The following is a 22928-nucleotide window of genomic DNA, read 5'->3' as shown; positions in this document are numbered from 1 at the left end:
GCATAGCTCATATTACCTGTCTGTGCATTGAAAAATTCTGCTACTCCCTGCTCTACTTCAACTCTTTAGGATTGGTTTTTATTCTATTTTATTTCAGATAGAATTTCACATACTACCAAATTTGACCTGGCCTGGTGCTCGCCATCTAGACCAGACTGGCCTCAAGCTTGCAACGATACTCTTACCTCAACCTCTTAAGTTCTGGGACTACAAGTGTAAACCATTGTTCCCATCTCAGTATTGGCTTTAAGAACGGCCTTTTTAGTGGATGGGTGGTTTGGATTTAACAAACTTATGATTTGGTTCATGTCTGAATGATTCCATAACCCACAGCCCTCACAGAAACTGATACCTTTCAACCCCGCACAAACTTTGTTGAAACGATCTCATGCGGCCAGGCCTGCCTTCATAACAGCGTGACGAACAAACTAGTAAAGTGCTTCAGAGTCATGATGCAGCCTGGCACTCCTGGAATTTGTCAGCAACCTAGTTCAGATTAGTCGTGGGGTAGAGTAAGGACTGAAGGGACTATTTATGCAGATAGAGGAGTGGCAGTGATTTTTTTTTTCAGTTGTATATGAGCATCTTACTGCCTCCCAAGGGATGCTTACAAAAGAATGCCTACTACTCCTGGATTTGGCACTCACCCAGCCTTGATCTATAATATGTAACACATGTGCAGTATCAGCCTGCATCTACCTCATATTTTCTCATTCCCAAGGCTCTGAGGGGTTTGTATTGACTGAGTGGCTTCTTGGTGCTGGGCCTCACTGTCAGATCTGATTCCAGGATGGAGACGAAGGCTCTTTCACAGTAAATTCATCCTGATGGAGATGTGATCGTTTCAGGGTTTGCAAGTGAAGTCCAGGGTTGCTTCTGTTGTCACACCATCAACCCCTGACTCCTCCTCCCCTCTCTGTTTTCTCTCGTCTAATTACTTCTCCAGCCTATGAACTGGTTGTAATGGAACAAAAAGAAGCCAAACTGGAAGCCTCGTCACTTCCTCTGTAAGCTCGATAGTGCTTTTTTTTTTCCTTGTCACCTAGAAGGGCAGACAGCGCTGTTAACAACGACAAAGTTATAGCCACCCATCTGGCAGTACATCTCTGTGCTATTCATCTATCTGCCAAAGGACGTGCCTACTGTAAACTGGCAGCACTGTTCATTGATCATCATGTAAAACCGGCCGTTGGGTCACTGGGTCGGCAAGGAGAGAGGTGAAAAGGATTAGGCGCTGTGTGTCCTGTTCTTCCTGCTGCCTTGTCATCAGCTGTCTTCACAGCTGCAGTCAGCAAGTGTTAGAGACCCTCAGTCAGTGGGGAGCTGGCGGACGACTCCACAGGAAGACTGCAGAGCTGTGGGGTGGACAGGAAGGAACCAAGGCTATAGCTGACTTTCCGTTTCATTGTATTCTATAGCAGTGGCCCTTATTCCTCCACAAATGTGACCCTAGACTCTAGCCCTGTGGCTTGCTCTCTTGTCTATCTAGCTTCTGCTGAAAATGCAAACAGATTGCTTGGGTTGCTCTTACCCTTTAGGCTCCATCTTTCAAATATATTTGTGTCTTCCATTGGCCAAAGGTGTTGATGTGTGGCTATATTTCTGCAATGTATTTTTCTGGACTTGAGGGAGACTATAAACTATTGTGAGTGACTAATGTACTCTTTAAGTTAGGGGGAAATCAGCAAATTAAGAGAACTTAAATGTATATGAATAAAGAATGTTAAGTCATGATGCAGTTACTTCCTAGGTAGAAAAAAGGGATGGGGTGGGACATAGAAATGTATGCAAATGCTGCTCCCTGTAGCTGGTGTACTGGGTATGAGCGATGCATTAATCTGGGGAAGGGGAAAGTGTGTCTACAGATCCCTCTGTATGGCACTTAGTGTACTGTAGACCCATGAGAAGAAGTAATTGTATCTGTTCTTCCTACGGCCACACTAAGAGGGCAAGCTCCTGATGTATTGTCATTTCTACACAGCTTTGTTGATTTCCATGTGCAATGATTGGGTTCTAGTTTTTTGGGTGATGGTGGTAGGGGTTGGGATGGTGGTAGTCATGGGGTTTGGGGTGGTGGTTGTGGGGTTTAGGGTGATAGGGGTTGTGATGCTGGTGATGGGGAGATTGGGGTGAGGAGGGTTCGTGGGGGGTTATGCATAACGTTTATAGTGCATGGCTACCAGGTTTGCTGAGCTCACATGATGTACTTGTTCTTGTGTCTGCAGGGAGAAATGCTTGCTGCCTCTCCAGTTGGCTTTGGAATCAAAGAATGTGAAGCTGGCCCAACATGCTCTGGCAGGAATGCAGGTATGACTTTGACGAGAGGCAGTCATGTGACAGAAGTTGACAGACCACATTGGCATTGAAAGAGAAAATCATTGGCACGTGAATGTCAACTGTCTAAAACTTTGATTAGATTAAGATAATAGCCACAAAAGGGGCAAGATCTTAGCCTCCAGAATTTCTCTGGACACAGTTTTACTTGGTCAACATAGTCCAGCATTGATTCTCAGGGATCAGCTAAGCCCACATAGGGATGAACTTTTATCGTAGAGTCCAACTTTTTGGAAAGTTAGGGGTCCCAGGAAAAAGTGACCCCTAGAAGTTCCCATCAGTTCACATCTTATCTGTATTCCACATCTGTGGTTTTGTACAATTGGGATTAATAGTAAACTAGAAGATTTTATGATTGTTTTCTATCAATTTTTTAAATTAAATTTTCATACAATTATACATTGAGCAGACTCCCCCATATCCCCTGGCCTCCCACCTCCCATGAGCCCCTTTGTTTCCTTAGACAGTTCCCTTCTATTTTCATGCCATGGGTCTACATATGATTCTATTTTTTTTATCTATATGACACTTGCTAACCACAGATGAGAGAAGATACGCTTGCTCTCTGATACTGGCTGAATGAGCTTCTTGTATCCATTTTCCTGCATGTGGCATGGCATTATAATTGGAGTATATTCCCCATGCTTGGTAATGAGGTTTCAGAAAGCTATGTCATGAAGGCATATCATATAGTTTGATAGTATTCACCCTATTCTCTTCTCCCTTCTCCCCCATGCCAGCCCCTCTGTTTCCCTGTCCTGAGTCTGCTTCTATTCTGCCTCTAGACATCTTCCTTCTACTCACATTATATATGTATGTGTATATATGTATATATATGTATACATATATATATATGATTTTATGTATCACTGTAAAATACAGGCTCCAGAAAAAAGAGAGAAGCACCATATTTGTCTTTCTGGATCTGACTTATGTTGCTTTTTTTTTTTTAATTCTGTAATTAGGTTCATGAACGGATTAATATATTTTGTTTCTAGAACAAAACTGGGGGAAAAAAAATCCTAATCCTAAAAGTCAAGCTACTTGAGAGTTGTGTTTGAAACCAAACAAAATGGGTGCAGTCCCAGGCACAACAAGGCAATGGTTATATAGACTCACTGATTTAATGAGGCCTTTGGCCTCTGAAGCACAGTAAAGTCCAAGCCTACAGTGGCATTTGTCCTTGTGGGCAATTCTCCAAGGTTTTAGGGTCAAAGAGACCCGGCTGCCTTCTAAGAGAGGAGCCATATTAGAGAGCCAGAAATTAGCTCCTGTTAGCTTCAGTAGATTAGAAGTAGTTAAACTGTATTTTAAGATATAAAAGCATAGGAAATTTCAAAGCAACTTCACTAATGTTCTTCAGTGGCCCTTGGTTTCTAGAATTAGGCCATCTGTAGAAATAAACAGGGGTTTGCTTTGATCTGTTGCGTGTTTTCATTTTCTCTAACATCATGTATATTTCCCACTTTCTCCCTTTCCAACTTTGCAACAAAAGTTGCAGTTCCAGGTTCTCAAGGGCTTGCTTGTTCATGTCAGTGATTAGTGGCCTGGTCTTCCTTTTTATGAGTCTGTCCCTCAGTGCCTGGTATCTTTAGGCACAAATACGGAGCATCCAAACCTTTCTCGCTGTAAGACAGCTTCCATATAAACTTCCAACCCTGGACCGCTCTGGGAGATCCTATAGGGTTTTAAACAGATTCCTGCTTGCATGTAAGTTACAATGGAAAAGAACAAATCGGGCCAAGAATAAATAAACATAAAATAAACCCAACGCTGAGTCTCAGCAGGAAAAATTACCTATTGCACCAGTTCAGAGTTGGGGAGAACAATTTAATTTCCTGCCTTGTGAGTGAGTGAGAATTTGGGGTTTCAGGGTGAGACCGCATGGAATGTCCCCCGATTGCCTGCTAAGTGTTGATTCGAGTGTGTCTCAAGCTGTGTATCACTCTCCAGCATCAGACCATTCCAGAAGCCTTTGGCTCATTCCCTGGGCACACCCTTTATGTCTTTAGGATACTTCGTTTACGTAGCTTTTGAGAAGCACGAGAGAGTGGAGTTGTAGGCTCATAAGCATAGAGTTTTTAGGAAAATAAGCATTGCCCTGAGTAGCAAAAGGTTAATCCACAAGTTCCCTGATGTCCTCATGCAAATGAAAGCCTTCATTTCTTTGGGATATATATTAAGGTTTATAAATTCGGGATTAATTTCTGGAAAAAAATGATGGCTCACATTAGGTAATAAAACATACATAGCTGAAAAAATGAGCTTACTCTCTCAAGACCTTTTCCTTTTATTAACATCCAGTCTTTTATTTCCACTACCTGAATAACCCAGATGGCCAGCACATAGCGTTTTACTGGCTGAAATATGGAGTGAATACCTAGCGTTTAGAAAGATACTTTTTCCAAAGCCCACTTTCTAAAGTTTCATGCATATTTCCTTTTAATGGTACATGGTATTAGTTCTCACCTGATGACCTCCAGCTAGATACTCCACAGTGAGAGAAGAGAGAGCCTCAGACATAATCAGACACAACAGGAAAAGGTGCACTCACTGCCTTGTGCCACTTTACAGAAGCTCCTGTCAGAAGAGAGATTTGTATCCATGGAGACAGACTCCGATGACAAGCAGCTGCTCAATCAGATCCTGAATGCCGTGAAAGTGACGCCTTCGCTCAATGAGGACCTGCAGGTGGAAGTGATGAAGGTTCGTCTAACATGGGAACAACTGGGCATCACTGGGAAAGGAGGACACTGTGACCCAGGCCAGCACTTAGTCTTCAATCTGCCTTTTGGTTGTGACTACACAGTTTGGTAGAGTCATCTTATCTGGAAAGATGTTTATTATCCTTGCTGTAGTCCTCCAAAATCACCTTGATTGTTTAAGAGTAACAAGGTAAAGTCTCAACCAGTAAAGCCCCTGTCCTGATCTGGTATCCCAAGTGTTTGTCGTTTCAGGGTAGGATCCACCTGATCACTCTGGGTATTGTGCCTACCCGCATACACTACCCCACAGTAAAGCATGTTTCACGCACACTGAGATTTATCATGTCTCGTTGGCAAGAGGAAGGCCACCCACCTTTCAGAGGCATTTCAGATTTATGGTTTATTTTATTTTTCAAATTATATCAGCTGGACACGAGGGGCTAACTCAGCAGGTAAAGTGCTTGCTTGGGCAAACATAAGGCCTGGAATTCGGATCACTAATACCCACCTGAAAGACAAGTAAGGTAGCATTCGTCTATAACTCAAACACCAGTGGCAGAAAAGAGACAGGTGAAGCCCATGGGCTTCCTGGACAGTCAGTCCTAGCTAAAATGAGGGGTTTCTGGTTCAGTGAGAAAGACAGAAATAAGGTGGAAGGAAATAGAGGTTAACTTCTGACCTCTACATGCATATGTACAGCAGAGTACATGAATGCCCCTGCCTCCCACACATGTGCAGACATGCACAACACACACACACACACACACACACACACACACACACACACACCATTGCATGCACCTACATACATACACATCATATCACTCTTATCTCCTTCTGTCCATTATTACTTCCCTTTAGGGATGGTGTGGTGGTTTGTATATGCTTGGCCCAGGGAGTGGCACTATTAGGTGTGGCCTTGTTGGAGGAAGTGTGTCACTGTCCGGGTGGGCAATGAGATCCTCCTTGTAGCTGCCTGGAAGTCAGTCTCCTCCTGACTGCCTTTGGAACAAGATATAGAACTCTCAGCAACTCCAGTGCCATGCCTGCCTGGACGCTGCCATGCTTCCCGCCATGATGATGCTGGACTGAACCTCTGACCCTGTAAGCCAGTCCCAATTAAATGTTGTCCCAATACGAGTTTCCTTGGTCATGGTGTCTCTTCATAGCAATGGAGCCCTAACTAAGACAGATGGTATCTCTCCTTGCCACTCTTAACTCTGAATTACTGAGATCAAGAATCCCTCACCATGGTTGGCATGTGTCATGATCTGTAACTAAAGGTTGAGTAGGAAAAGGTGGATTTTGCCCAAGAACAACACTGTGCCTACAGAAGCACAGCATAAACTAACAAGACGGCTTTTAACACAGGCGGCTCTTCTCCCGCCCACAGGGACATTTGTAGAATAATGTTTGAGGGCCGTTGGTGTCGAGAAGTGGTTGCTTTTTTCCTAAGCAGACACTGTAAGGATTTGTCTTAGACAAAGCATTTCAGATTCAAGTGTTCAGTTTCTCTAATAGAAGAGACTGACTTCAGTACTGCCCTAACATGACCTAACTATGTTGGCAGGTAGCGTAGGTACTGATCGAAAACTCAGACTTTGAGGTATACTTCCCTGGCTTGCCTCTCATCCTTCTGTTTATAGCAGAACATCCCAAGACAGAGCTCTTTACTGTTCTTTGTCTTGATTCTCTATTCTTTGATTTTGTTTGTTTGTTTGTTTGTTTGTTTGTTTGTGGGCTACAGAGTTTCTCTGTGTTGAATTAGCTGTCCTGGAACTTGTTCTGTAGAATTCAGGGACTTTCTCTTCTTCAGTACTAGTACCAACCCAATAAAATTATTCTAAGGACGCAGCAGGGCAAAGGTTTATAAAAGCTTGACATACTGCTTGCCACAAAACAAGTTCTTTGAAGAGTTCTGTATTCCTGATGCTGCTAATGCTTCCTGCCGAATGGCTACCTCCATGGGAGGTCTAGGAATAGGCACTTTTGTCTAGTGTGCCAAGGGAGCCTTAGAAACATCGGACAATGAGAACCTGATGACTCATTTTTAAGGTCTCATTTATGTTAACTGTTTTTGCCTCTGCAACATGCACTTTTGCCTTACCCTTTGGTATATTTTGGCAGCTATGTGCTACCTACTCAGATAAACCAAGTCGTAACCACCCCTACATCTGTTTTACTTCTCCATTCCCTCTGTGACACTCTTTGCGTGTGTGTGTGTGTGTGTGTGTGTGTGTGTGTGTGTGTGTGTGTGTGTGTGTGTATTTCTGTGTATCGTATACATATGGCTGCCAGAGACTGACAGAAGATGTCTCCCATGTTTTCCTCCTTGTGTTTTGAGACAGTGTCTCACTTCACTTGGAGCTTGCCAATTTGGCTAGATTTTCAGGCCAGTGAGTTCCAGGGGAGGAACCTCCTGGTACTTGACCTGAGAGATTACAGATACATGGCACCTATACCAAGCTTTTAACATGGTTGCTGGGGATATGAATTCAGGTCGTCTTACTTTCATGTCAAGCACTTTATCTACTGAGCAGTCTTGCCAGCCCACCCTTGAAGTAGAGACAAGGCTACAAGTCCCACCTTGTGCTTGGGACTTTCAAGTGTAGTCTAAGGGTCTCCTGCCTCTGAGATTTCATTTGAGATTAGAATAATCTGCACAGGATATTTCAAAATAGTTTTGTATTAATTTTCAGAAATCTACCCTCTTATTCTTTATAATGACCCAATCAAACAAGTTGTAACCAAGTCCTTGTTTTGCTAATATTGCTACTGCTTCAAAATACCTTTGCTTACCTAGCTTCCAAAAATTGTACTGAGAAGAAAATAGAATTATTTGGGCTCTGAGAGGAAAGGCTGGACCCCCATTATTACATTGGAAGAATGTGTTAATTTAGCTTTTGTTTTTCTATGTAACTCGTTTTCATGAGAAATTATTTAAGCAAGGTATTTGTATGAATGTTTTATAGGTAGAGATTTGCTTTTTTTGAGGCAGGATCCCACTCTAGCCTTGGCTGTCATGGAACTCAGCATGTAGCCCAGGCTTGCCTCAGAGCCAGAGAACTTTCTTCCTAATTCACCCTTCCAAGTGCCAGGATTACAGGAATTCACCACCATGCCTGGTCCAGAAAAATCTTTTAAAATGAAACATGATAAACATTTTCAAATGTTTGTCTAGACTTACTACTCGGGTAAGATACTTTTCTTTATGTCTGTTCACAGTACATTTCTACAAAACACCCTTCTGAAGTAGACACAGACAGAAACCCTAGTATAATTTCATTAGACTTTAAAATGAAAACAAGGCAGGTGAGCGGTAATCTCGGCAGCTTTTGGGAGGAGGGAGGTGTAGGAACAAAGGGGGATAGAAGGCCACGCCCTTTAGAGTTAAGGTCCAAGAAGGCCAGCATGCTCTGTGATGGTCACTGAACAAATGTATGGCCGAAAGGGGAGGAAGCTTCAGAGGAAGAATTAGAAAGCCAAGAGTCTCAGGAAAAGCAGACTTAGGCTTTTGGCCAGAATCCAAAAGAAAAGGAGATAAAAAGAAGGAGGAGGAAAAGCTACACTTTTTTGAGTTAGAGCTCTGAAAGGTGGTCAGGCTTTGCAGTGCTGCAAGGGGGCCCTGTAAGCAGCCGCACTGTTGGGTGGGGCTTCTGGGAAGTACAAGGCCAGTATCTCATCAAGGGCATAATTATTCCTGCTATCTCTGTAGCGCATCTTCCAGTGAATCGGATTTCCTCTGGGCAGTCTTTAGGGCAGGCGAGTGGCAGACACAGTCAGAATAATTCTTGAGGGAGAACTAGTAATCGGGGGAAACACAATGACAGGTCTGTACCTATACACGTAGCTGCCCCTCAATGGGTCTTGAGGAATCCTTGATGGTGCCACTATTTTATACGGCATTTTAAATCCTAAGGAAGGGGCTGTTACGGTGTTTACTACTCCATTTAAATGGGACAGTGAGGTTGGGGGCAGCAGGGATTCAATGGCCTGCTAACTTCCTGTGATCTTTTTTTTTTTTAGTTTCTATCACGTATTTTACTTACATAGTTGCCATTAGTATTTATAAGCATGAAAAACCGAACCAGATCACGCTCCTAAGAATGTGTAACCAGAATTTTTAATTCCTGGAAAGAAAAACAATACAGTTTCTCTTTTAGAGGTTTTTTTTCAAGAGAGGAAGCAGAAATTAGCTGATAGTGGAAGCCAGGATTGCAGATATAGCAGCTCATCTCATTTAGAAGGATTATAGACGTTCAGTCAAAGGTTAAAACAAATCAATGATGTGTGGTTCTAAGGAACAGAATAGGAATTTTAAATCACTTAGTGTGGGAGCTGTCCCGTGCAGTTTTACTCTTTAACAGGAGGTAGAGAGAAAGCAATTGTGATTTATTGAAATGGCCAGGGAAACCAATGAAACATTTGGTAACTTGAACAAATAAAGTATCAGAACTATAGAGAATCAGAAAAGAAGATTTCCCTAAAGATAGATTACCTATGGAATGGATTCATAGATGGCAGGAGACTATGTAATATATAGGCCAAACGCATGTCTGCTTTGGTAACAGTTTCCCTTGCTCTGTGCCATTTCTGTAAATGCCATACAGATTTTAAAGGAGCGGTGGACATAACTAATGCTATCTCTACTGGAGTAGTTAGGGCTTCCCTTCTTTGTAATGGATAACCTTTAGTTTATTAACTGATACAGATGGCTTAACCTTCAAAGACTGGAGGGAATTACGACTGGCCTTCTGCCTCTGAAGCCAAAGAGAAAGACATGAACATCCTATCTAGGGAGTGCAGGCTTTGGTGATAAGAAAGGATAGGACACTTGACCCTCAAAAGCCATTTTAAGAGTTCTATTACTGGATATATATGACTTTATGTACTTCTGCAGATAATAAAGATGAATGCTGGTGGGTAATTATAATTTTCAGAGGAAAAATGACAGGGGCTGCTTATTTAAAATGTATTATGTGTCAGATACTTGGCAAGTACTTTACATTCATACCAAGGTCAAACAGTAAAATAACAGAGTCAGTATTGAATTGTGATTCAGCCTGATGGGAAATCTGTTCATTTAAACAGTGGATTCCCTTGTCCACCAAGTCTCCCCTGAGAGATCTTCAGGTGGTAGATATTACTGTTCCCATTATGTAGATGGTTGAACAGAAGCTTTAAGACACCAATTACAAAGGGGAAATCTAGGAGTTTCTAAGACTCTTATGTTTTCAGTATCCCCCTGGAGTGATAATCTGCCCTCATTCACTGTATGAGATTCAAATTGGATTTTGTAATCTTGTTGATAAAGCTCTAACAATACCACAATAAGGTGTCATGTACAACCTCTGACAGTAGCACGATAAAATGCCATGCAGTTTTTATAAACATTGGGTTTTCCCAATGGCCTGGAGCCATTGAAGAAAAAGCAACTAATACCATTGGGTGTGTGTGTGTTTGATGAAGATGGAGAAAAGGGAAGTGACTGTGTTCATTCCTCAGGAAACCATCTGTTTTGTTTTGGTTGGTGTTTGTTTGTTTGTTTGTTTCTGATAGAGTCTCTCACTGAGATCTGGGGTTTATTGATTCAGCCATTTTGGCTAGCCAACAAGGCCCAGGTTCCTAATTGTCTCTACCACCCCAGCATTGGGATTACATGAACATATCAAATTCATTTCCTTGTGATCATTCAGATAGCAAGCACTTTGCCTCCAGAACTGTCCTTCCAGCTCTCAGTAATGTTTTAATGGAAAGTCCTTCACTGAAATATTTATCCAAACAATTATACATTTATCCACTAGCTTGGCTCCTTGTTGTTGGTGTTGTTGTTGTTGTTTGGTTGTTTTTATTTGGTTTTAAGATAGACTTTCTCTGTGTAGCCTTGGCTGTCCTAGAATTCAAGCTATAGACCAGGCTGGCCTTGAACTCGCAGAGATCTATCTACTGAAATTAAAGGCATGTATTACCACTGCAGGGCTAAGACTTGACATTTTTTAACACTAATCATTAGCTAAGCTTGAGGGTGAAATACCAAGTTCTTTACCTTCTTATGTCAAAGGGCAAAGAAAGCCCTTCTTACCATAAGTCATGAAGATACTTTGGAAGATTTATAATAGTCTTTGGCATTAAGGAAAAAATCAAATGCTTGATGAAAAATGTATGACTCCACAGCGTACTGTTGTTGGAGGTTGTGTGTAACTCCTTAACTGCTGGTTTTGAGGGTAAGTCTCACAAACTTAATAGCACACTGTGCATAGTAAGTACCTACAGTGCGTTGATATGTGGTTCTCCTAATTTGTTTTTAGACAGCTTTCCTTCCTGCTGCTAATGTTGACGGAGATAAGGTTTATCTACCTGGCACACACATTTATACGATGATCATTATATTTTTCCTCCCTTCTCTTGTACCCTTTGGAATAACTGCCTTAGGCAGATGATTATAAAGAAGAAACAAACATGCGAACGCCCATAACTATAAATTTTTCCTTTAAATGGTTTATTCATTCTTTGTGAGATGAGGTTTCTAAATTACCTATTAATTAATTTCATGAGGATCACCATGTCTAGGTGCTGTGCCATTTGAACGTACTTGAGAATTCTCTAACCTAATGTTTTAAAACTCTTTCACTATGATCAGAAGTTAGGCACAGATGTAAGCTCTCAATGTTTACTGTGACTGTTCTAGAATTCTGAGTTCCTAGGAGAGTGGAAAAACCCTTCAATGATTCCGATCTCTTATTCAATAAGTATTGTTTGATTGTGTGTGTATGTGTGTTTGTGCACATAAGTGTGCACCAGGCACAATGCTGGACTCAGATGAGCCTATGGTGTGAAGGAAATGAAACCAGAGTCATGTAAAAACATAATCTTTGGAGGTTAAATATTAAGGCAGAAATCAATAAAATATAAAAGAACACCCAAACCATGATAAACACAATGACAACATAGTCTGAGGACTAGAAAACTATTTATAAAAGGGCAGGTAGAAAGGCATGAATGGAGGTTCTTCTGAAGAAGTAGATTTTAGAGAGGAAATTATCTAAAAGGCATGAGCCTGCACATGATAACCAGGACAACCATACCCAAAGGGAAGCAAAAGAAGACCAAAGGTCTAAGATTCACTTTAGCTAAAACAAGGATGAATTTTACTTTCTCATAAATTATGGGTTCTGATTCAAGCGTGGATGGAAATTCCACTAGTTAGTAAGTAAAAACTAATGATAGGCTTAGTGGGTTTTTTTTAATCCCTTTGGTGCCTATCAGAGCAGCTGGCATTTTCTTTCCCATACATTTGGGCCAGTATAGGTTGGACAACGTCTGTTAGAATCCCTCAGTTCTCGGCACTGTTTGTTTCGTATTCCACAATGGCTCCCCAGCCCTTGCCATGCAGTGCCATCGTGAAGAAGTAGTGAAGGAGAGGAAAGAAAGAAACCATTTCTGCTTGCATAGGATGGATTAGAACTCGGTCACAGGCCAATAGACAGTAGGCTTGAAGATGTAGTCTTCACTCTGAACAGCCATGTAGCCAACAAAGGTCAACTGGAGGTAACTGGGAGTCTGCCAAGACACTTATCCTATGAAAATCTCGTCTGGCTTGTTTTTCCCCAGGGTTATTCCCTTCGCTACCTCTTGCTCTGTTTTTCTTGCACTTTTCTTGAAGGGGTGAATGAAGATGCATTTAGTTGTGCATGAGGTTAGCAAGAGCCCTACGATAGGCTGTTCAGGAGAAAAATGCACACTGACAATCTCTCCAACTAGTGACCACTAAGTTCTGATTCGAGCATGGATGGAAACTAATGACAGAGCTCGTGTTTTTTATCCCTTTGGTGCCTCGCAGAGCAGCTGGTGTGCGCTCACTAATTGCCTGTTAACTTGGTTATTAACTGATAGAGACGAGAGGGAAACACGTGGTATTTTTTTAGTGGTGCACCAAAATAAACAACAAACGGGACAAACCGAATTGTAATTGCAGGTGAGAATGTGGGTTCAAAACTGAAAATATTTTAGACTTGTATTTTAGAATCGAAGTAGCCTATGCTATCAGATCATCTCTGTAATTAAACTGGCATGGTGCAGTTCACTTCTGGGACAGTCACCAGAGCAGAAAGACTCTTACAGTCTCTTAGATTTTCCCGAAAGGCTATGAGTAGGGGCTGGAAGTTAACCCGGTCATAAATGTATCATGTTTGAAAGGCCAATGGGCTTTCCAAATATTTGAACTGACTGCAGAGCCAACAAGAGTTTCAATGATGAAACAAAATGAAGGACTAGAAATCACTTCCTGTAGGGGAAGAATGTTCATACACATATCCAGGTCCACAAAAAAAAAATCATAAAATAATAAAAGAAGTGCCCATTTCTACAGTTGGCAGGTTTCATTTTTGTCCTAGTTATTAGATAAGACTGTATGAGGCATAATTAGAAAATATAGACCTACAAGCTCCAAGTATGAACCAGGACATTGGAAATACTGTGCTTCATGAGTTCCTTCTGAATTTCCCTTTTTCATCTCGTTGTACTCTCCAGACAGCTTAAACCGGGGTAATTTTTGTCTATAGTAAAATAATGTAGGGGAGGAGGAATGGGATGAGGAACAGTCAGAGGGTGGACTGGGAGGGGGACAACAAATGGACTATAAAGAAAGATATGATAATAATAATAATGATAATAATAATAATAATACAATGAATGTATATCCTCATATATTTCTAATTCCTAAAGTACAAACTCGTACTTACTGAATTACAGCTGCTTAGCTTAAAAAGATGGTTTTGTAGATTATTTTGTATAAATTGCCCTGTCATGTCCCGTTGATAGACTACGGTGTCACTCCTTACCTAAATCACTGGGCATTTTTTCCCTCCTAGGTAGAATTCATGATTTGGATGTTTTAGAAGAATTTCATAATTATTAAATGGTTTACAGAGAATCAGTTTGGTTCTATCCCTTTGATAGCTACCCTGAGACGCTCACCTGGGACATATTCAAATCAATATCAAAACTATCAAAAGCCCCAAGCTTACAGAGGCAGAGATCATCTGGGGTAGTAGCCTCATTCTGAAGAGACCCAGCAGAAAGGGGAAAGGACAGGAGTAAGTACATCAGTGCAGTTTGATTTCTTAAAACCCAGATGAGAGATTAAGTCACAAGCAGCTTACAAAACTGTGTGTCCATGTGTGTATGGACCTTCCAGAACTTTTAAGATTCTGATTTTTCAACTTGCACTGGTTTGCGCACTGTATCAGTCAGCTTTCTTTCAGTTACAAACTGAGAAAGTCAGCTTTCTCAGGACCACGGTTGTCTGGTTCTGATGCTTTTTAGCCTCTTTCAGGGAAGAAAATCATAGTGGGTAACACATAGGAGAGCAAAGCTGAGTACCTCATGATGTCTCAGAGAAGGGGGGAGGGGAGAGGGAAGGAGGAGAACGAGGTAAGGTTTCTTTTACAGGCATTCCTCCAGCGACCTAAGTAAGGTCCTCCATTCCTCTCCACCCCCTAAAAGTTTTACTAAAGCCAAATGGGCACTACAGGCTGGTGATCAGGCCTTAAATATATGAACCTTTGGCAGACATTTGATCTCCAAGTCATGTTTAGCCTTTCACATTGTAACACAAAGTTAGCATCTGTAAACTTCATGGTTAAGAGCCACACAACTGAGTTATAAAATACCAAGAAAAGGGAGGGAGAGAGAGAGGAGGGGGAGAGAGAGGGAGAAGAGGAGGAGGAGAAGGAAGAGGAGGAAGAGGAGGAGGGAGAGGAGGAAGAAGAAGGAAGAAGAGGAAGAAGAAGAAGAGGAGGAGAGGAAGCGGAAGCAGAAGCGGAAGCGGAAGCGGAAGGAGAAGAAGAAGAAGAAGAAGAAGAAGAAGAAGAAGAAGAAGAAGAAGAAGAAGAAGAAGAAGAAGAAGAAGAAGAAGAAGAATCACCCTTATAAAGCTTTAAGTAAGCTTATAGATTCATGGCTGTCATAGGTTACATGTGACATAACATAGCACTCAAGTAATTTTTTATCAACATATATCAACTATGTAGAGTTAAAAGCAAAGCGCTCAATGACTTGCTATGTGGTAAGAAAGAGATAAATAGGATCACAATTACCATAATTTGTGGTTCAACCAGAGGGTTAGAAATCCAAGTAGGAGTGTTGAAACAAATATGGCTACATTCTTGTCCTTATCTCTTAAACAATAGAGTATAACAATTATTTGCATATTATTTATGTTGAGTCAGACATTGCATGTAATCTAGAGATGATCTGAAATTTCTGATGCTGTGGATAGATTTTATGCAAATACTGTACCACTTTGTATAAACAATTTGAGTGCTCATGGGCACTGACATCTGTGTGAGGCTCTGGAATTGATATCTCTTGAATACTAAGGGACAACTATATTCATCTGTGATGGTTAGAAAGTAAAATTAAGAGTTAAATCATAGAGAAATGTGTAGCACGTAGGTTTAAAAAACAATCCACACTAAACAGGCTACGTACTAGCATCAGTGGTGTCTGTCTGTGCATAGCCCAAGACCAAGACCGTGTGTCTTTCCTAGCCATAGCCTCTCTCACAAACACTGGCTCTGCCTCTACAGAGCTCCAAGATCGCTCTCATGCAGGCCTCAAACCCTGCAACCAGCTGTGGGCGTGCTCTCACCAGCCCACACCTCTCCCCTGGAACTCAGTCCTTCCCCAGTCTTCCCATCCCAAAGCCTGGCTGAATTCCACCCCACTATGTTTTTTTTTCCCTCTGAGCCTCCGAGAATGGAAAACACCAGGCAATCTTACTTTAAAAATCAACAGCTGACACAACCACTGGGTAATCTGACATCCTAAACTCATCGACTGCTCTGTGTTGGAAATCTTCCGGTGGTGGTCTAACGTTTCCTGAGCTACATCTTGCCTCCTCTTACTCCCACCTCACAGTAAAAAATGGCTGTTTCTTCCTCCCACATCCCCTCTCAGATCCGGAAGGCCTGTCTCCTCTTTTTTACCCAGCAATTGGCTTTTTGTTTTCTTTATTAGCCAATCAATCAATTAGGGGAACCTCCCCTACAGAAATGTAGTGTATAAAGGTGGATCTGTAAGACTACTAGTTAGAAATCATGATTATGAGGAATTTAGAAGTGAGGAATAGGAAGAGAAGCAATTTGTTTAGTTGCTGAAGCAAATCTGTAACCTTATCATAATTAATATTTATGTACTTTTCAGGAACATCGCCAGCACAGTAATTCCTAAAATTTGGTAATCAGGGCCTATCTAATGAATATCAATAACTTATTACAAGTTGACTTAGCGTTTTACTACTGTGAACAGACACCATGACCAAGGCAAGTCTTGAAAGGTCAACATTTCATTGGGGCTGGCTTACAGGTTCAGAGGGTCAGTCCATTTTCATCAAGGTGGAAGCATGGCAGTGTCTAGGCAGGCCTGGTGCAGGAGGAGCTGAGAGTTCTACATCTTCATCTGAAGGCTGCTGACAGAAGACTGGCTTCCAGGCAGCTAGGGTAAGGATCTTATAGCCCAAGCCCACAGTGACACACCTACTCCCACAGGGCCACACCTTCTAATAGTGCCACTCCCTGGCCTGAACATATATAAACTATCACACAAGTACAACAAACAAAGACCATACATAAACCACAAACTATAATAAGTCGTCTGAAACAATTTGCAAGTTGAATATCTAAGCACTCTACCCAATCTGCGTTGACTAAGAACAGTTCTAAATATCTCAGAATAGACACTTCTTAGACCCAGGGCAAGTTGACCTAGGAAGGGAATGTCTCATGGCCTGCCACATCGGGTTAAGACTAGTGAGTTTTTATACCATGAGGTGGAATAGCACAATTGGCATGATAGCTCAACCACCCATTTCTTTCTGCTGTCAGGATCTGAACTGGTGGACTGGTCCCAACCATCCCTCTAGTAGATGGTGACCTTCCCCCAAAGAGTGACTTCAGCCCACATTGTTCATGGTGCTGAGACTGAGCAAACATGCTAGACATAGGTAAAGTTAACTATCCTTGACATCTACGTTTTAAGCTCTAAAAAAGGAAACGTCCTCTGAAACTCTGTATGCCTTCTTTGAGATTCCTTCTTCCTGAAGGCAATTTTAGCATTTCACTGTCTCTCAAATGGAGGCTGCTCTGTTCTCTGTGCATGGACAGACACAGGCTCTGAGGAACATCTTATCACTGCCAACTTAAATGAAAGGAAGTTAAGAAGTGTTTCTTTAAAAAGAGAATTTCGCAATGAGTTTTTTAATTGTGAAAATTCAAGCCAACAAATATGAGATGTCAAAATGAACAGCCAGAATGGGCTTCTGAGATGTTCTGGGCCGGCTGACTTCCTGCACAGAGGAGGAGAGATGAGTGAGTGTCTTTCCCTGGGCTTTATCCACTTTCTCAGTAACTTACTTGTTTATTAGCTTGGTTTATAAATTACACTTCATACTTTTTTTAAAAAATGAGGTCATAGCTTCTTCAAGACACATTTGTGTAAATTTTATTTTTAATAATTATGTCTTCTATATCTTCTGTGTTCCCCTCCCCCATGTCCCTCTGGAGCTTTGGGATCACATTGACCCCCCTCAACTTAGCTCACTTCTTAGTATCTTTTTAGGTAGTTCCCTTTCTGTCTTCCCCGAATTTAACTAATCAATTATGTTACCAAAGTTAAATTTCGAGTCAGAGTTTTACAACTTGGGCATTACATAGGAAGCCTGGATACACCATGCGTTTGCTCAGGGAAATGTTCTCCATGCTGACTGTGATCATTTATTTTATGATCACCTCCCTGCCAGACGTTAGGTCTGGGGGACGGAGGAGCCCGCCTTTTTGTTCACTGGTGTATGCCCACCGCCTAGTCATGAATCTGACCCCTCCTCCGCCTCAGTAAGTATTTGTTGCATGAGTGAGTGAGTGAGTGAGTAAATGAATGAATGAATGAATGAGAGCCTAAATAATGCTGCACATAATAGGTGCCAAGTGGAAATTAGTTGCTGCCTTGTGACTTCAGTCTGTTCTTTACTTCTGGGTATCCTGGAAATGGTTGGAATCCTAACAGGGATGGCTTCTTAATACATCAAAATAAATCACCACATATGTGAGTGTGAAGGTCAGAGTCTTAGGAGAACAATATAGGAATAGTAGAGGGATAATTCATGGGACATATTCCTGGTTATGGCCTTTGTTTGTTTGTTTGTTTGTTTGTTTGTTTGTTTGTTTGTTTGTTGGGTTTTGTTGTCATTGTACAAAGCGAGGTATTTCATGCCAGGGATCTGAGCATCCTTCGTGGGAGATTTCAAAACCTTAATTTCTTAACCCCGCCACCTGCACTTGCAGTATCACAGAGTAAAGACCCCTTACTCTGAAATGCTTGCAACCAAAAGTGTTTTAGCTGTTCGAATTTCTCAGGTTTGGAGAATACTTGTGTAGACTTTGCCAGTTGAGAATCTCTACTCCAGTGAAAAATTCAGAACAGTGTTCTTGTGTGCCATTAGGCCCCCTAACCTCCTATGTATCCACATTACAATAATGACTAAGGGCATTGACTGAGACTCTGTAAGGCTGATCACGCATACGTACAATGCAGAGAAGATACTAAGCATGGACTAGGACCCGCAGCGATTCCCCACAAATACTGCAGCCAAGACAGACATTCTGAAGAGAGATTTCACCACCAAGAAGCTTGGTAGTCTGTGGGAGGGGCAGTGAAAGGGAGTAAAGATTATTAAAGCAGTATGTGTAAACTTCCCTGAAGAACGGCTATATGAATCAGACTTCTGAAGTTTCTGTCTTTCTGGGATCATTTATATCTGTATCGGAAGGTTTTATGTTATGCATTTTCAGAAATTTACCTGTGTTCTACAAAGCAGGGCTATGTTATCCATATATAATAGAGTGCTTAGAAAATATATGGGAACGTGGAGTTGAGAGACTTCAAGGGACTGGCTAGAATAGTAAGGATGTGGTGGGAGGGGTGGCAGTGGCAAGGTGACACCCAGCTTCCAAACATGGGCAGCCACTTGTAGTTTCCTCGTCCCTTCCTCAAATGCATTCGAGTTGATTCATCACCACTGGAAGGACTGGGATCTGTCTGTAAATCCATCTGTATGTTTAGTGCCGTCTTTACTGCTTCAAGTTTCGTTTTGTTCTACAAAGTCTAGTTTTAATACTTATTGGCCTAAAGATAATATGAGAGAAATACTTTGCATGGGACATTTGATTATGTTTGCTTTAGATGTGCCACTTTCCATGGGCCAAGCATATTCAAACCACTGCAACCATATTTCTGGATTTTCTTTTTAATTTATGTATATACAGTGGTCACACTGCCCCCTACTTCTATCCAGTTCCTCCTGGTTTTCCCAATTTGATGTCTTTTCAAAACATAAAAGTGCTTGTGCTCAATTATAATAAATCAGTTTTATTCCCACCCCAATCCCCGTGTGTATGTGTGTGGGGGGGAGGGGCATGGATTGGTGTTCGTATGTGTGTGCAGAGGGGAGGCAGAAGGCTTAGAGAACAACCTCTCTCTGACCTGAAACTTTCCTGACAGGGTAGCCCGGCTGGTCAGTGGGTCTGTCCCTCGTCACCTCCTTACCACTGAGATGTTACCTTGCTCAGCACCTTGTTACGTGGGTTCTGTGGCCTGACCGCATCCCTCTGCACATACGGCAAACACTTTATAACTAAGCTATCTCCCAGCCCAAATTTCTCTTTTCCATTCTAATTATAATTATTTTTAAACCCAGATCTCTAGAGAGATGTGTGGTTGAGGAGTTACTTCTTATGCATTCCAGCTATTCAATTATAGTTTTAAAAGTGGCTTTGGATTTTTAGTAGCCATGGTAATACGCTTTCTCTCTCCGTGGATGACTTCTTTCTGTTTCCTCTTTTTCTTCTCTTGGCTCATTTATTGAAGGCAGTGCCAGGTAGCTTGATTGCTAGAAGCTGCTTGTGACTCAAGTTCTTGCTGTTAATTCTAACTCAGTCAATACGCTTACTGCCCCTGAGAAGGATGTATTTCTAACAGAATTGCCCTCAATATTTAGGCACTCCTGTTTTCCTTGGAGCCAACTTGCTCAGAGTGATAATGCAAACTTTTGCCTGCATTTCTTTTCCAAAGAAAGCCAGACACTAAACTAATTTGCTATTACCCTGTTTCCCATACCCTGTCAGTGTTATGATCTGATGGTGTCTTAGTTAGGATTTTACTGCTGTGAACAGACATCATGACCAAGTCCACTTTTATAAGGACAACATTTAATTGGGGCTGGCTTACAGGTTCAGAGGTTCAGTCCATTATCATCAAGGTGGGAGCTTGGCAGCATCCAGGCAGACGTGGTGCAGGAGGAGCTGAGAGTTCTACATCTTCACCTGACGGAAGCCAGGAACAGACTGAGCATCCTCAGGCAGCTAGGAGGAGGGTCTCCAAGCCCACCCCACAGTGACACACTTCCTCCAACAGGGCCACACCTTCTAATCGTGCCCCTCCCTGGGCCGAGCATAAGCAAACCATCACAGATGGATTGATGCTTGCTGGACATCAGGGACAGAATAATCATTCCGTTTATCATTTTTGCTCCTTGCTTCATCAGTCTGGATACATATCTTATTTTTCTCAGTCTTCAGCTTGTTGGTTTCGCTTTTTTTCAGAAAGCTCAGAGAATCAGTGAATACTAGTAGCTAGACACTGGTGTGCTAAGCCTGTCCTCTCCAGCATTTCTAGGGCTGGGACTGGGCAGGAGATCCAGTTTTCTATGTACTCTGGCTGAAGGCCTCAGTCTGAGTGTACTGGGCTGCTCTGGTGCTTAGACTTCCTGACACAGAGAGGAGTTTTCTATATCCATTTCCCCTCTGAGGCTTTTTCTGTGAATACTGATAATTTATAATCCTCACTGCCCCCTTGCACTTCACGATGCCCGATTCTTGAACAGAGCTATTGCTCCTGAAAATTGTGTCGGATTCTAAATTCTTTCAAAATCTACTTTTTCACACCTCACACGAATGCATGGGGAGTTAGAAAGCAGAAGGCAGCCCTTTAAGTTGATAGTTAACCAGGTCAGACAAATATTTGCCTCCAGCATCTTTCAAAGTGTTAGCCATTGCCAGCCTTTATTGCCAACATTCTCAAACCCACAGGTCCAGCAGGAACAAGAGACCAAAGACCATCACCGCCACCAAAAACCATTATCTCCTTAGGCTTCCTTCCCTCTGCCTAACACATGGTGCAAAAAGAGACGCAAAGGGGGCCGTGCAGTGCGGCAAAATTTTAAGCAAGAAAGCATCAGATGGGTACACAATGAGGAGCGAGGCCTAAGCCAAGAGGAAAACTACAAAAACAAGCCAAGTAAATTTTGAGATGGGGGCACATTCAAGATGTAACAGAGGCCATGGGAAGGAAGGTCTTAGAGGGAAGGGACTTCCGAGGTGGTGACACTTGAAGGTTGAAAGATGAGACCATGGAAGTCCATGAAAGGAGCCTCACAGAAACCATAGAGAATCCCCAAGGACAGAGGCTTCAGGCAACACACAAGGCTTGCACAGAAGGTGGAAGCTCCTTTCAAGCAAGTACCAAGAGGACTCCATTGTCCTCACCCTTCCTTGTCTACCAAGCCCAGCTTCAAAGATGGCCACTATTGAACATCCCTATCATCCATATCCCATAGGGTCAAGGAACATATTTTTCTTTCTGGCCACAAGAACACAGAACCACTTTTTAATCTGGAGTCCACTATATGGATTTAAAAAAAAAACTGGAGAAAAAAGCCACAAGTAATGTATGTAATCTGGTGACACCACTCGGCAGACAGACAGACAGACAGACAGACAGACAGACAGACAGACAGAAAAAACATCTTTCTTTATTTATTTATGTATACTCTGTTCTCTCAGAGGAAGAGGCTGACCCTTTACCCGACCCCAGTAGCTTGGATTGACCAATTACGCCATTGATTTTTTTGGTGTGGTCATTAAGTACATATCCTGTATTATGTGTGTGCGTTTGGGCTTCTGTGTTCTTTTGTGATTGGAACTAGATAAGGAATGTCCCAGAGGTTGTCTCTGGCAGGCCATACTGCAGGTGGACACAGCTGTTGGGTGTAGGGGCAAGCAATGGGCTCTAGCACTTTCCTATCTGTTCTTCTCCGGCCAAAAAAGTCAGAAGCCATGGAGAGGCAAGAGTCTGGATTTCTTCCTGCAAAGATAGACATGATTCTTAAATGCCAGGGGCTCTTATCGATTGGCTCCATAATAGCTCTGTTAGTAGAAAGAAGAATAGTTAATGTGTCTTAAAGATCTTCCAGATGTCATCAGCCATGTATCTACATATCTTAGAGGATCCAGAACCAAAATATAAGAAAGTGTCATGCACCATCCTGAGGGCGGTTTTAGGAGAGAGAAAAGTAACCTAACAGTTGTCTACTCCCGTGTGGTTTGGGGAATGGCTAAGACTTGACAGTCACAGTGGCATTTCAGTCTAGGCACAGAAGATGAAGAAGGGGGAGACAGTGCTGCACAGTGGTTTTGCATACAGGGTCAGATTATTTAAGCTCAAACCTCGGCTCCAGTTACCATGGCATCTTAACGTAGTTTGATGTCCTTATGCAGGTGAAGGCAGACACGAGATAAAACGAGGCCTGTCATTGGATGAGGCAGGAACAGAGGTTTTAGAAGGAGAGGGAGAAGCAGAAAGGAGGGAGAAACAACATGGAGGCAGACGTCAGAGATCCTTGCCATGCATCCCTGCATAGATACAGGTTGCTATGAGTATTTCTTAAGGGAGGGATTTCTATAGGTCAGTTTATCTTATCTAGGTGGGCGGTTTATATCTTTGTCATTTGGTTGCGAGTTTATTGTGTGGCTATATTGTGGGTTGAGGATTTAACAC

General features: G+C 42.1%; 1 protein-coding gene across 2 annotated transcripts in view; it reads left to right on the top strand.

Annotated features, from left to right (window-relative positions):
* Arfgef3 (ARFGEF family member 3) overlaps window positions 1–22928 on the top strand; it is a 159219-nt gene that overhangs the window by 37683 nt on the left and 98608 nt on the right. For both annotated transcript variants that reach the window (XM_087655188.1, NM_001427849.1), the window contains 2 exon segments: window positions 2226–2307; window positions 4909–5040. In XM_087655188.1, coding sequence (XP_087511314.1) covers window positions 2226–2307; window positions 4909–5040 — 214 coding nt within the window.

The sequence above is a fragment of the Rattus norvegicus genome, chromosome 1 (assembly GCF_021556685.1).
Source record: "Rattus norvegicus strain SHRSP/BbbUtx chromosome 1, alternate assembly SHRSP_T2T, whole genome shotgun sequence".
Taxonomy (NCBI): Eukaryota; Metazoa; Chordata; class Mammalia; order Rodentia; family Muridae; genus Rattus; species Rattus norvegicus.
The sequence above is the reverse complement of the archived record's forward strand: the minus strand, read 5'-3'. Positions and strand labels throughout refer to the sequence as shown.